Source organism: Hypanus sabinus, chromosome 8 (assembly GCF_030144855.1).
Source record: "Hypanus sabinus isolate sHypSab1 chromosome 8, sHypSab1.hap1, whole genome shotgun sequence".
In the NCBI taxonomy this organism is placed as follows: Eukaryota; Metazoa; Chordata; class Chondrichthyes; order Myliobatiformes; family Dasyatidae; genus Hypanus; species Hypanus sabinus.
The window spans coordinates 137,209,277-137,223,126 of NC_082713.1; the positions used below are offsets into that span (position 1 = coordinate 137,209,277).

General features: G+C 41.8%; 1 protein-coding gene across 1 annotated transcript in view; it reads right to left on the minus strand.

Annotated features, from left to right (window-relative positions):
* Positions 1-13,850, minus strand: part of ttll12 (tubulin tyrosine ligase-like family, member 12) — a 51,555-nt gene that overhangs the window by 23,475 nt on the left and 14,230 nt on the right. Inside the window, exon 11 of the mRNA XM_059977955.1 lies at positions 10,486-10,567. Within this exon, the coding sequence (XP_059833938.1) occupies positions 10,486-10,567 (82 nt within the window). The remainder of the gene's footprint in view (positions 1-10,485; positions 10,568-13,850) is intronic.

The window sequence follows — 13,850 nt, forward strand, 5'->3', positions numbered from 1 at the left end:
GAGGCTGCGCCCCACGTAACGTTGTTGGTAAACAAGGGATATCAGTCTAAAGACTTAGGACCCTTAGTTAAGAGTGCTGAAACCGTAACAGTGTGGAGGAAAATCACACCAGAGGTGTGGATATCAGAAGACAACAATTGCATTAAAATAATGGTCAGTGTAGATATGGTAGGCACAGTGAGAGAGGTCGAAATAACTCCCCAACCACACCTGCCCTTGCTGGGAAAGGAAAGAGCCCAGTAGAAAGATAGAAGGTTAGATGAGTTGCCATCTATTCTGTGGTCACAGCATGACATGGACGCAGGGAAAATAAAAACAGCTAGTCCGGTGGAAATAAGGCCGAAAAGGGAAGCAATTCCACCCAGGGGACCACAATACCCTCTACAACCAGAAGCAGAAGAGGGAATAACATCGACAGTGCAGGGGTTGCTTGAAATAGGAGTGCTTAAAAGAACAAACAGTCCATGCAATACCCCATTGCTGCCGGTCTTAAAAGCAGATAAATCTAAGTGGAGATTGGTGCATGATTTGCGAGTGGTAAATGATGTGGTAGAGGACTGGCCAGCGGTAGTCCCCAATCCACACACGCTTTTGACTAATGTTCCACCCCAAGCAAGTTACTTTTCAGTGATTGATTTGTGTTTGGCTTTCTTCAGCATTCCTCTAGCTGACCAGGAATGCCGCAAGGATTTAAACATTCACCACACGTTTTTAATCAGGTGTTGAAGGCAGACCTAGAGGGCATGCCATTGGAAAGTACATTGTTACAGTATGTGGATGACCTGTTGATTTGCTCCCACAGCAAGGAACAGTGTGAGGAGGACACTATAACTCTGTTAGTGAAGCTGGCGCACAGAGGACATAAAGTATCCAAAAAGAAACTGCAATTTTGCACGCAGCAAGTGGAATACTTAGGCAGGGTAATATCCAAGGGAGTGAAGGCGATAGCACCAGATCAGATTGAGGCAATAACTAAGGCCCCAAAACCCCAGACTGTAGGGCAGATGATGACGTTTTTGGGAATGGCAGGGTACAGCTCAGATTGGATAGGAGAATATGCTGAGATTGCTGAATATCTCTGAATATGCTGAGAAAGATAATGAAACAAGCAGGACATACAAATTTGAAGAATGGCTTACAGTGGAATGGAGAGGTGGAGATAGCTTTCAATACTATTAAGCAGGAATTGCAGTCAGCACCAGCATTAGCTTTGCCTGACTACAAGAAGGTTTTTCATTTGTATGTATCCAACTGACAGAAGGGTTATGTCACAGCGGTTCTAACACAGGAGATAGGCACAGGAAAAGCAAAGCAGCCGATAGCATACTACAGTATGAGACTAAATGAGGTGGCTCAGGGGTATTCACCCTGTTATCAGGGATTGGTGGCGCTGTACTATGCATATGGAAAGGCATCATCTGTAACCCTGGGCTATCCTGTGACTCTGTACACACACCACAAAGTAGCAGAATTGCTGGAAAGAGGGAAATTTGTGCTGACGCCAGCCAGGATAGCAGTGTATCAGATGCTATTGACATTTCCAGATATAACTATACAGAGATGCACTACCAGTAATATAGCCGATTTTGTCCCTTTGGGCTATGAAGGAGAACCCCATGATTGTGTAGGGAAGACGATTACATTTGCCAAATTGAGAGCAGATTTATGGTCAGAACTGCTAGAGGATGCAGATAAAAAGGTACTGTTCGTAGATGGCTCTTGTTATAGGGATTATAATGGAAATCATGCAGGGTTCTCCGTAGTGCAGCAGGATCAGTCGAGCTGTAAGATTATTAGGATGGAGTCCTGTCCCCAACCATGTTCCGCCCAACTAGCAGAAATCAAAGCCCTGACAGCTGTGTGTGAAATGATGGAAGGTGAGAAAGTAGACATCTATACTGATTCGGCATATGCTCATGGAGTATGCCATTTGTTCAGGGCAGTGTGGAAGCAGAGAGGTTTTAAAAAAAGTAGTGGAGATCCCATACACCATTGTCAGCAAATTCTAGACTTAATAAAAGCCATAATAAAACCTAAAGCATTGGCTGTAGTAAAATGCCAGGCACATAAAAAGGGAAATGATGTAATAACAAAGGGAAATCAAGCTGCGGACGAGGCAGCCAGAAAAGCGTCTGGATGTACATCAGCTGTCATTGCCCCCCAGGTAAGCCTAACTCCAGAACCTGAGGTAGAGGACCTAATTGAAATACAAGGTAAGGCAACTTTGGCAGAACAGACAATGTGGAGACGAAGGGGGGCCAAGCAGAACCCGGAAGGCTTGTGGAGCATGGAAGACAGTTTGTTGGTAGTGCCCTCCCCTCTACTGACGATTCTGATTTCAGAAGCGCATGGGATTGGCCATTGTGCGGAGGGGGGGGGGAGTGATAAAGCAAATAAAGAAGGATGGTTTTTGGTCACCTTATTTACAGGCTTCAGTGGACATTGTCTTGCCACAGTGCGAGGTACGCGCACAGAATAATGTTCGGAAGGGAATTACAACCCCAATAGGTCACATTCCTGTACCTGAAGGACCATTTAAACATCTAGTGATCGATTACGTAGACATGATAAAGACAGTGAGAGGGAAAAGATACATGCTGGTAGTAATTGATCGATTTAGCAGATGGGTGGAGGCGGTACCTTCAAAAGATCAAGGGGCAAAGACAGTGGTAAAATTTCTGACAACTGAAGTGATCCCAAGGTTTGGAATACCTACAGAAGTTAGCTCAGACAATGGTTCAGCTTTTATCCAGAAAGTGGTCAAACTGGTACTACAGGCGCTGAGGATAAAGCAAAGATTTGGATGTATATACCACCCTCAGTCGCAGGGCATGGTAGAGAGAATTAATGGAACCAAACTAAAATCCAAACTAAACAAAATTTGTGCAGACACTAAACTTAATTGGGTTGATGCTTTACCGTTAGCATTGATGAGTTACCGCATGCAAACTAATCGAATGACATGCCTGACACCGCATGAGATGCTCACTGAGAGGCCCATGCCAGTGCCCCAGTGGAGAGGGCCGTATAAGGGACCTAGTTTGGAACAATTGGAAATAGAATTGAAACAATACCTGCAGCAGCTAACTATGATACATAGGTCTATTTATGCACAGGAAAAACAGAAAGAGCTGGAGACCGTACAAGGGGAAGGACCGATTAAAACAGGAGACCAGGTTTACGTGCAAGTTTTTCAGAGAAAGTGGAACGAGCCAAGAAGGGAAGGACCCTTTACGGTGACCAAGGCATCACCCACCGCAGTTCAGGTAGAAGGCCGCTCCACCTGGTACCATCTGATCCATTGCACGAGGGCAGTCCCGCAAGGGCAATCAGGTGAGGTGTCCGAGGTAAGTGATGCAGAAGAGCAGTTAGCAGGAGACAGACAGGAGGAACTAGAAGCTGAAACTGCACCTCAGGAGTTTGATCAATTGGTAAGGGAAATTTTTGATTCTGAGGACGGGCCTGAAGACCCTCAGGATGTGGTGGTGGACAGTAGGGCTTCTTCAGATAATGGGGATGAGCTGGGAACGACCACTCGTGCCCCTGGGGACAAAGCACCCACATACTCCAGTGCAGACTTGGGAACCGTTAGTGTGGCATATATGGAATGGGACTGGTAACCTGCAGAAAAGAAGTAAGAGGAGCACAACACTTACCTCCTCACCATGGTTACAGACATGTACTAATCAGTGGTATCAATGGGCAACTTACACGGCAGGAATGATGAAGAGACAGAATTGTTACCTGTGCTCAAGGGAAAGCCCCACTCAGCATGTAGTTCCCATGCCTTATAACTCCTCCACCTGCACGCGGTGGCGAAGAGAGCACAGGGAACAATGCGAACGACAGTGTCCAGGTCCGGTTAGGGCTTGTTTCATGAGGATTTGCGCTGAAGCAGATCCCTGCTATCAAAACTGTCTGAACAATGCACCAATGTGCCCCTATTGGTGTATGCTATATCAGGCTTCCTCGCAGTTTGATCAAAGCAAGCTTGCCTCTGAATGCAATTACAGCAGACCATGGGCTATAAATAAAAGAAGCCAGACACCAACACTGCAACAGCTTATAATGCAGGACCATCGGAATTATGAATGTTTCATGCGGGTGGGACTCACCCGGTTGGCCACTGCCCAGGCAACCGCACTCAGACGCGGGATATAACCCCAGGTAAAAGACACTTGATGGGTTCCCCTCCTCCTGAGGGTGCAATGGACTCTCAGACTATCCCATTAGCAGACACTTGGTGGCTGTGTGTACAGGAAGGAGGTCTGAGATCTATGCTCCCTCTCAATTGGGCAGGAACATGTACGCGTGTCATGCTGCTTCAGGAAGTTATAATGTCCCCTGAAGTACAGACCAACGCTAATTTCCCTGAGCAGCGGACACTGCTACGGCAGAAGAGAAAATATGACCCTGACCCGACAATCCGGATTGACAGTATAGGACAGCCGAGAGGTATACCGAACAAATTCAAGGCGCGGAATGAGATTGCTGCAAGCTGGGAAGCTATCATACCTGTGATAGGGGTAAGCAAAAATGTTGAATGGATAAACTATATATACACTACAATCAACAGAGATTCATCAACTACAGCGATGACGCACTGGAGGCCTTAGGGCAACAGCTGGATGCAACTAGCAGGATGGCGTGGCAAAACAGACAGGTACTGGATTGGCTTTTCGCAGAAAAAGGGGATGTGTGTGTAATGTTTGGAGAACAATGCTGCACTTTCATACCGAACAATACTAGCCCAGAAGGGTCTTTCACCAGAGCATTGAATAAATTAAAGAATCTGCGGACGGAGGTCAAACAGAATGCAAGATTTGAACATCAGTTCTTTGATTGGTTGGAAAGTAGACTCGGAGGATGGGGAGCATGGCTGACTAAAATGGCAATAGCTGTCAGTACTGTATTGTTGAGCTGTGCGCTTGTGCTGTGCTGTTTTCTTCCTTGTCTCAAGTCTCTTGTAGTGCGTGCTGCAACCAAACAATTTCCAATGCTCGTGGCAGTTACTGAAGCAAGCTTAGTGGAGAAAGAAACACCGAAAATGTATCGTTACAGCCTACAACACCTGCAGGATGAACAAGAGCAAAACGACAATGTGGGAGTAGATTGTAAGGGCTTCAGAGTCTTTTTCCCTGTCTCAGGTACAAAGGGACAGGTTTTTGGCTCAGCGGCCCAGGGTAAAAGGGAGAGAATACTTTGAGGTCTTGGCACAGAAAATTATAGTTTAACCCGAGATTTGGGAATAAGTGCTTGAGTTTATTGGGGCTTTTGTGCGCAGACTCTTAGTCTTCTTTCTCTGTGTGAGATCCTCTGGGTCTCAAAGGGGGATATATTGGAGTATAAAAGTTGCAACTTGCTATTTGCTAGAGAATGAAATCTTAAGAATGTAGAAGGCAATGGTATGTTAATAAGAGGAAGCTAAGAGATGTGGATTATGTAGTCTGAGTTTGCTATTTGCTATGCATGTATCCAATTGAATGTAGAAGACAATGGTGTGGTAATGAGGGGTAGCTAAGAGATGTTTTGCTTTGAACTTGTTTGCTGTGTAACCAAAACTATGTAGTCAGCCTTGATGAAGATTATGTAGTTTGAACTTGCTATTTGCTATGCATGTACCCAATTTAGTAGGAGAATGAAATCTTAAGAATGTAGAAGACAATGGTGTGTTAATGAGAGGTAGCTAAGAGATGTAGATTAGAACATGATTAAGTCAATAGGTAGAAACAATAGTGGCGGATGTACTTGTGATACGCAACTGTAGACCGATTGGATATGCTAATGCAACTAAACCAGGAGATTGCTATAAAAAATGCTGTGTCCGGGGATCGGTGGGCAATCAGCGACTAGCTCAATGACTGTCTCAGCTTTGATTTGCAAATTAAAGTTTAATACTTCTTGAAGAATCTTCTGCGTCTCCAGGTCGTTTGTGGGGCACGAGAAACGACGACAAAAGCAAGGTTGAACCACTGGCTTATAAACTAATCAGAATATACAACTTTTAATTTCAATACTACGCTGTATGTTTAAACATGGTATTCCATGGGGTTTATAAAACCATTTAGAAGATCAAGGCCCAAAGAGAAAAAAATGATCTGGAACTACAAACAGGTCACATACCCTTATAATTCTGTGAAGCACCTTGATGGACTGGCAAGTTGTGTCATAAGATAGAGACCCCCAGACTGGCTTCATTGCAATAGTTAGGCTGCTGCATCATTCTCTGGGGATCTCCAGGCTTATTAGAAGCAATTTAGAATGGAAGAGTGCTTTTCTTCTTGGACATACTCCACTCAAATTAGGCTGCTTTCCTTTACCTCCTTTAGTGGCAACTAGAAGCAACAGTCTATCATGGTGGTTCATCAGTAGTCAGTAACAGTGGAGAGAGTCAAGATTTCATACTCCCAAATAATTGGTCAATAAATTTCCACTCAAAACAGCAATGAATTTCAAATTAAATTGGTAAATTGGTTTATTACTGTCACGTGTTTCATGGAACACTGAAGAATTGTTTTGCATGCCATTGATACAGATTGTTTCATCATATCAGCGCATTGAGGTACTATACAGTAAAAGCAACAGTGGAATGCAGAATATTGTACAGAAACAAACCCAGACATTTAGAAAAAATTGACCCTTGTAGCAACATTTGAGTTATAGAGTACTCAAACGAAACAGGCCCTTCAACCCATCTACAAAGCCCATTTCCAGAAAAGGGATATTTTCCAAAATGCAATAAAAACAAAAATCTGATATGTTAATTCACGTGAACCTTTATTTCACTGACAAAAGTACAAAGAAAAGATTTTCAATAGTTTTACTGAACAAAATTAATTGTATTTTGTAAATATACACAAATTTAGAATTTTATGGCTACAACACACTCAACAAAAGTTGAGACAGAAGTATGTTTACCATTGTGTTACATCACCCTTCCTTTTAATAACACTTTTTAATCGTTTTGGAACTGAGGATACTAATTGTAGTAGATTGGCAATTGGAATTTTGTCCATTCTTCCTTGATAGAAGACTTCAGCTGCTCAACAGTCCGTGGTCTCCGTTGTCTGATTCTCCTCTTCATGATGTGCCATACATTTTCAATAGGAGATAGATCTGGACTGGCAGCAGGCCAGTCAAGCACACGCACTCTGTGTCTACAAAGCCACGCTGTTGTAGCCCGTGCAGAATGTGGTCTTGCATTGTCCTGATTAAATAAGCATGGACATCCCGGGAAGAGACGTCGCCTTGATGGCAACATATGTTTCTCTAAAATCCTAATATACGCCTCAGAGTCAATGGTACCTTCACATACATGCAACTCACCCATGCTGTGGGCTCTGATGCACCCCCATACTAACACAGATGCTGGCTTTTGCACCTTTCTCTGATAACAATCAGGATGGTCATTTTCACCTTTGGCACGGAGAACTTGATGCCCGTTTTTTTCCAAAAACTAGCTGAAATGTGGACTCATCTGACCACAGCACACGGTTCCACAGTCTTTCAGTCCATCTGAGATGAGCTCGGGCACAGAGAACTCGCCGGTGTTTCTGCATAGAGTTGATGCATGGTTTCCTCCTTGCGTAATACAGTTTCAAGTTGCATTTCTGGATGCAGGAATGGACTGTGTTAAGTGACAATGGTTTTCCGAAGTACTCCCGAGCCCAGGTGGCTATAATTGTCACAGTAGCATGACGGTTTCTTAAGCAGTGCTGCCTGAGGGCTCGAAGATCATGCTCATTCAACAGTGGTTTCCGACCTTGCCCTTTACACACTGAAGTGTGTTTGAATTCTCTGAATCTTTCCACAATATTATGTACTGTAGATGTTGAAAGACCTAAATTGTCTGCAATCTTGCATTGGGAAATGTTCCTTTTGAACTAACAATTCTCACGAATTTTGGCAGAAAGGGGTGAGTCATGACCCATCCTTGCTTGCAAAGACTGAGCCTTTGATGGACGCTACTCTTATACCCAGTCAATTAGCCTGCTTAATGTGCAGTCTTCCAAACCGGTTTTACTTGAATATTCTGTGCACTTTTCAATTTTATTTTAACTGTCCCAACTTTTGTTGAGTGTGTTGCAGCCATCAAATTCTAAATTTGTGTACATTTACAAAATACAATTAAGTTGGTCAGAAAAACTATTGAAAATCTTTTCTTTGTACTTTTGTCAGTTAAATAATGGTTCACATGAATTAACATATCACAGATTTTTGTTTTTATTGCATTTTGAAAAATATCCCAACTTTTCTGGAAATGGGGTTTGTAATTTGTGCTGAGCTGCTATTGAGAAAAATTAAAAATCATATTGATTGTCTACATAAAGCAGATTGGATCATATTTTATCTTAAGTGACAACAAAGATCAGTTGAAGCTTTTAAAAAGTTTCCCTGGAGTGTTTTTTTTTACTTTTTAAACTAACTAGTAGTTTTATTTTGTTGAAGAACCCATAAAGTAACATTCAAACAATGATTTTAGCTCTAATCCTGTTGTGAAATGAACATGAGAGTAAGGCAGAGATGCTAGGCCTGCCTGGACCAAAATTAAAATAAATCAGCAGACTTTCAATTGTACAGCTCAGCGATCTGCTCTCGCAGGGAATGAGATTCAAGGCTACATTAGTAGAATTCCTCAATAAGATATTAAACAAAGAGGGATTGACATTAGTCTCAGTCAGGATAGCTAATGACCAAAGACAATGTGTCTCCACTAGGTCTAGGAATTTATCTCTGGAATGCTAATAAACAGATAACAGCCCAGTGGTGAAAAATAAATGGTTCAAAGGTCACAACTTTGACCCAGCAAGGCAGGGCGATTGGACTATGCAAATTGTGTGTATGTTTGTCATTGGGTCAAACAGTCCCCTATTGATTTGCAGTATAATGGATGTACATAAAGGGAGTCCCACACTGTGGAATACGGAGAAAGGAAGGCTCGCTCAGGAGTCAGAAGACCACATGCACCCACTGACTGAACAAGGTGAAGATTCTAACAAAGACTCGGTCCAAGGCTCCCTGAAAGGCGGCATGTAGAATGCTTGCCTATATTGGTCAGAGCATGCAGAATATAAAAGTTGGCAGTCAAGTTACAGCTGGCCACATTTAGAGTACTTTGTGCAGTACTGGATTAAGGAGTATTAGCTGCAAAGGAAAGGTTGGATAAACTTGGATTGTTTTTTGGTCATGAAGCATTGAAGGCTAAGTGGTAAGCAGATAGAAGTATATAAAATGAAGACAAGTATAGACAGGGTGAAGTCCCCCCCCCCCCCCCCATCCCGTGTGGAAATATCAAACACTAGAGGGCACAGATTTAAGTTGAGTGGGAAAATTTAAAGGAGATATGCAAAGCAACTTTTTCTTATAGAGGAAGTGCGAGGTGCTTGCAATGCACCGGAGGTGACAATCATAATCTTTGTGATTTTAGATGCATTTAGGCAAGCTCATGAATAAGTCGGGAATGGAAGGATACTGACCACATGCAGGTAGATGGGATTAGTTTAAATAGGCATCCTGGTCAAAACAGACATGGTGGGATGAAAATGTAGTTCTCTGTTCACCCAACCTAGATGCTGAAATCTGTCAAGTGTTTGCTTTGAATATTTCATACTGTCATCAATACAAAACAACATAAAATCAAAGAGTTGTGAAAATATTAAAACAAATATTAGGGTTGTTTCTACTACCACGCCCCCTTCCAAGTCAGAAATGAAAAGTTTCTCAGGGAAATTAGTAGTGACTGAAATAACAACAGAAATTCACTCATTCGTAGACAGTCACCACATTCTATTACTAAAGAACCACAATGCCAGCAGAGGTAACAATTCCAACAAAACATTTTTAAATCAAGCCAAGTTTTAACACATAGATATATGCCCATACTGAACTTTTTAGCACAAGTTATTCAATGTTATGAACTTTGAAGATTATTACAAATATTCATGAAGTACAAATAACCAAATTTTCATGGAAGCATTGTCTGCATTTATTTAGAGTTCTAAGGGAGAACTTGCACAAGAATATGCATTAAGTTGGGTCTTCTAGGGAGCCCTGTACCAACAGATACAAATATTTTTTAAAACCTAGTTGAAAATGAAGCTGCATTACTTAATTTCCATAGAATACATTCCTTTAAGATAGCAGATTTAATTTTACATTGGTTTGTTTGATTACAATAAATCAGGTCTTGAGGACCATCTGTATAATGCACTCCTTGGTCATAATTTCTGCTTACAATTATCAATGCCCAACCAAATAAAAAACACAGATGCCCTGCGGAGGATGCAAGTTCGCACAAGGATAAAGATGTGATTCATCAAAACTAGCCAGCCAGCACAAGCTGAAGGCCAAGAAGCACTTTAAGGTAAATGCCTGTGGGGCTGTACCTTAATGAGCAGAAATGGAGAGAAATTGGACGGAAGAAAGAAGGCAAACCAGAAAACCATACAATTAGCAACACTGAGTATTAAAAATAACTTTTCTTACCTGCTTAAGTTGACTGTCATCAACATAGTTCATTACTGTAAAATGTTTTTGATAATCATCAAGATGATCCAAGGAGAAAGGCCTGGAAAATTAGTAAAACATTTCTCAATATGAAGGAATCACAGACTACTTTGAATCATGACGTTGTAATACATATCCATGTCTACAAAATGAATAAGCTTTTTCAGTTTGTTCACATTAAACATTGAAACACTTTTTGCATGTGTACATTTAAATTCTGTCATTTCCACTCCAAAACCTCATATCCTCAGCCCAATAAATATGCAACTTTTTTGTTCTAAATGTGTTCTTTCTTGTAAAAATTGTTTAACTTCTGTTAAGTTTATGTTTTTCTTTTGAATGCTCCTTATATGATGCAATTTTCCTGAAAAATGGCTGCAAGTTTTTCATTTCACCTGGGCAGATATGTGCATATGATAATGACATCCATCAACTTTCGATTCTCATTTTCCAGCACGTGTCAGAGCTATCTCGCGGTTTTTCCATTATAAGCGCTGTCATCAAATAGACAATGGGTGCAGGAGTTGGCCTTTAAGCCCTTCGAGCCAGCACCGCCATTCAACATGATCATAGCTGATCATCCACAATCAGTATTCCGTTCCTGCCTTCTCCCCATATCCCTTGACTCCACTATCTTTAAAAGCTTTATCTAACTCTTTCTTGAAAGCATCCAGAGAATTGGCTTCCATTGCCTTCTGAGGCAGAGCATTCCATAGATCCACAACTCTCTGGGTGAAAAAGTTTTTCCTCAACTCCGTTCTAAATGACCTATCCCTTATTCTTAAACTGCGGCTTCTGGTTCTGGACTCCCCCAACATCAGGAACATGTTTCCAGCCTCTAGCGTGTCTAATCCCTTAATAATCTTATGTTTCAATCAGATCTCCTCTCATCCTTCTAAATTCCAGTGTATACAAGCCCAGTCGCTCCAATCTTTCAACATATAACAGTCCCGCCATCCCAGAAATTAATCTCGTGAACCTACGCTGCACTCCCTCAATAGCAAGAATGTCCTTCAAATTTGGAGACCAAAACTGAACATAATACTCCAGGTGTGGTCTGACCAGAGCCCTGTACAACTGCAGAAGGACCTCTTTGCTCCTATACTCAACTCCCCTTGTTATAAAGGCCAATATGCCATTACTTTCCTTCACTGCCTGCTGTACTTGCATGTTTACTTTCAGTGACTGATGTACAATAACACCTAGATCTCATTGTACTTCCCCTTTTCCTAACTTGACACCATTCAGACAGTAATCTGCCTTCCTGTTCTTGCCACCAAAGTGGATAACCTCACATTTATCCACATTAAACTGCATCTGCCACTCACCCAACCTGTCCAAGTCACCCTGCATTCTCTTAACATCCTCCTCATATTTCACACTGCCAACCAGCTTTGTGTCATCTAACATTTGTGTCAGCAAATGTTCACTCTTTCCTGTTTGCCCTCATTAAGCCATCAGTTTGACATGATTGGTAGCTTCTATGAGACAGGCCACCGATGGATCATGTGATCCAAGCTTTCATTTCAGCTCCATACTGAGAAGGATTTGTCGGATTAGTGCTCTTAAAGACAATATACAAGAATGCAGAAAGGGTAATGGCTTTGTATTCAATTCTACAGTGATGATCCTGATCTTCGTTTCCAGCTACTTTAGCCCATTTATTGTAAACTGCTCCGGGAGATCCCAAGGGATTAAACAAATGCATTTTCACTATCATTGGTTATCATCAGCATTTGGCTCGATTGCCTGACCCAATCTTCCCAGTGGCATCGCATAACTGTCATTCCTAGTCATATCTGAAGCTCTATTTATTTTACCTTATGACTTTATAATTTATTGGTCTTAAAATAATTACTGTTTTATCCTCAAGTTTGGGAATTTTAAACCATTTTTCTTCTGTCAAAAAGAGCATTTGAAAGTGTTCCATATTAAATAAGTTATTTTCTTCACTGCAAGCAGAATTTCACAGTAATGTTGTGCTGATGTGTGTATCAGGCTCTCAACGTTAACAAGTTCCAGCCAGAGAGAAAGGGTGAAAAATAGTGACAGCTTGGGAACAGGGTGATTCATTGGTCCTCACTGCTCACAGTCCCAGTCCCAAGCACTACAATTAATCGGAGACAGCCTTTTTCCAATTTGGCAGTAATCATCAATATATAGTCCAGACAGACACCCACATTAAAAGTTCAAGTTCAATTATCATTCAACCACACATGAATACAGACAAATGAAATAGCATTCCTCCAAAGCCAAGGTGCAAAACACTTTGCCAACAATACACAGCGCGCAACACAAGTAGCATAGAAGGCAGAAGCCTTTCACAATTAGGATGCAGTACTGAGTACAGATGGCCAACAAGAGTAACATAGTCACTGTCTGTTCTATGATTAAAAAGTATCTTGAGCTACAGATATGTGCATCTTGCTCTTGATTGTGTATATATCTGCCTGTGTAACAGATTTACTTGAATGCCAGTAGTCACGTAGCCTGGCATTGGTATAAATGGATATGCTGAAATTGCTCTGTAACTCAGAGTCTTGCATATTTCTGCAGGCTCTCCACGACATCATGTTGAATAATGGTATCACCACTTGAAGTCTGATATCTAGAGACTGTTTTCTTCAACACCAACTTACTCTTCCACCAAGTGAACACCAGAGGGAGGGGCCAGCCTCCAGTCTTTTGACAAAGTCCAGCATGCCCACAGAGGACTCTCCCACACAGCTTCAGCATCTCCATCCCTGAGCAACTGCAACAGGCAAGCCTAGCCACAACCAAGATTATGTAGTTCCCCTACTATCTGTCTCGCCAATGAACCAATTGACCAGGTTGGCAATGTTCTATGTTACCAATTCCTACAAGATCTTGCAATCATAATAAAAATGTCGAAGACTGTCACTCTCATCTTTTTTGGGACTGCATACTGTCCAATGGTATACATTTACTGTATGCAATGAGCTTGGCTCCATCACTGTCAAGCAACTTGCTGATGGGGTAGTCCTGCACTACTTGATATTATTAGTATTGAGCAGTTAGTTACGTGCAAGACTAAATACAATCTTAATTGGAGCTGGAGTGACGACTATGTCAGAGCGCACCATCATCTTACCAGAAACCATCTCCATCACTATAGTTGACTGAGGCTGAGGTGCCAAAAAACTTGTGTGTGGCTGGGTCATGAATAAGCTCCACCTTCAGGTATCAGGAAAACTAACAGAGTACACACACGTATACACTCACACACATGTATACACTCACACACACGTACGTATGTCTCGAAAGAGCAATGTAGTGGAATAGAACCAAGATACGTAGTGGAATAGAGCCTTTCATAGAACAAT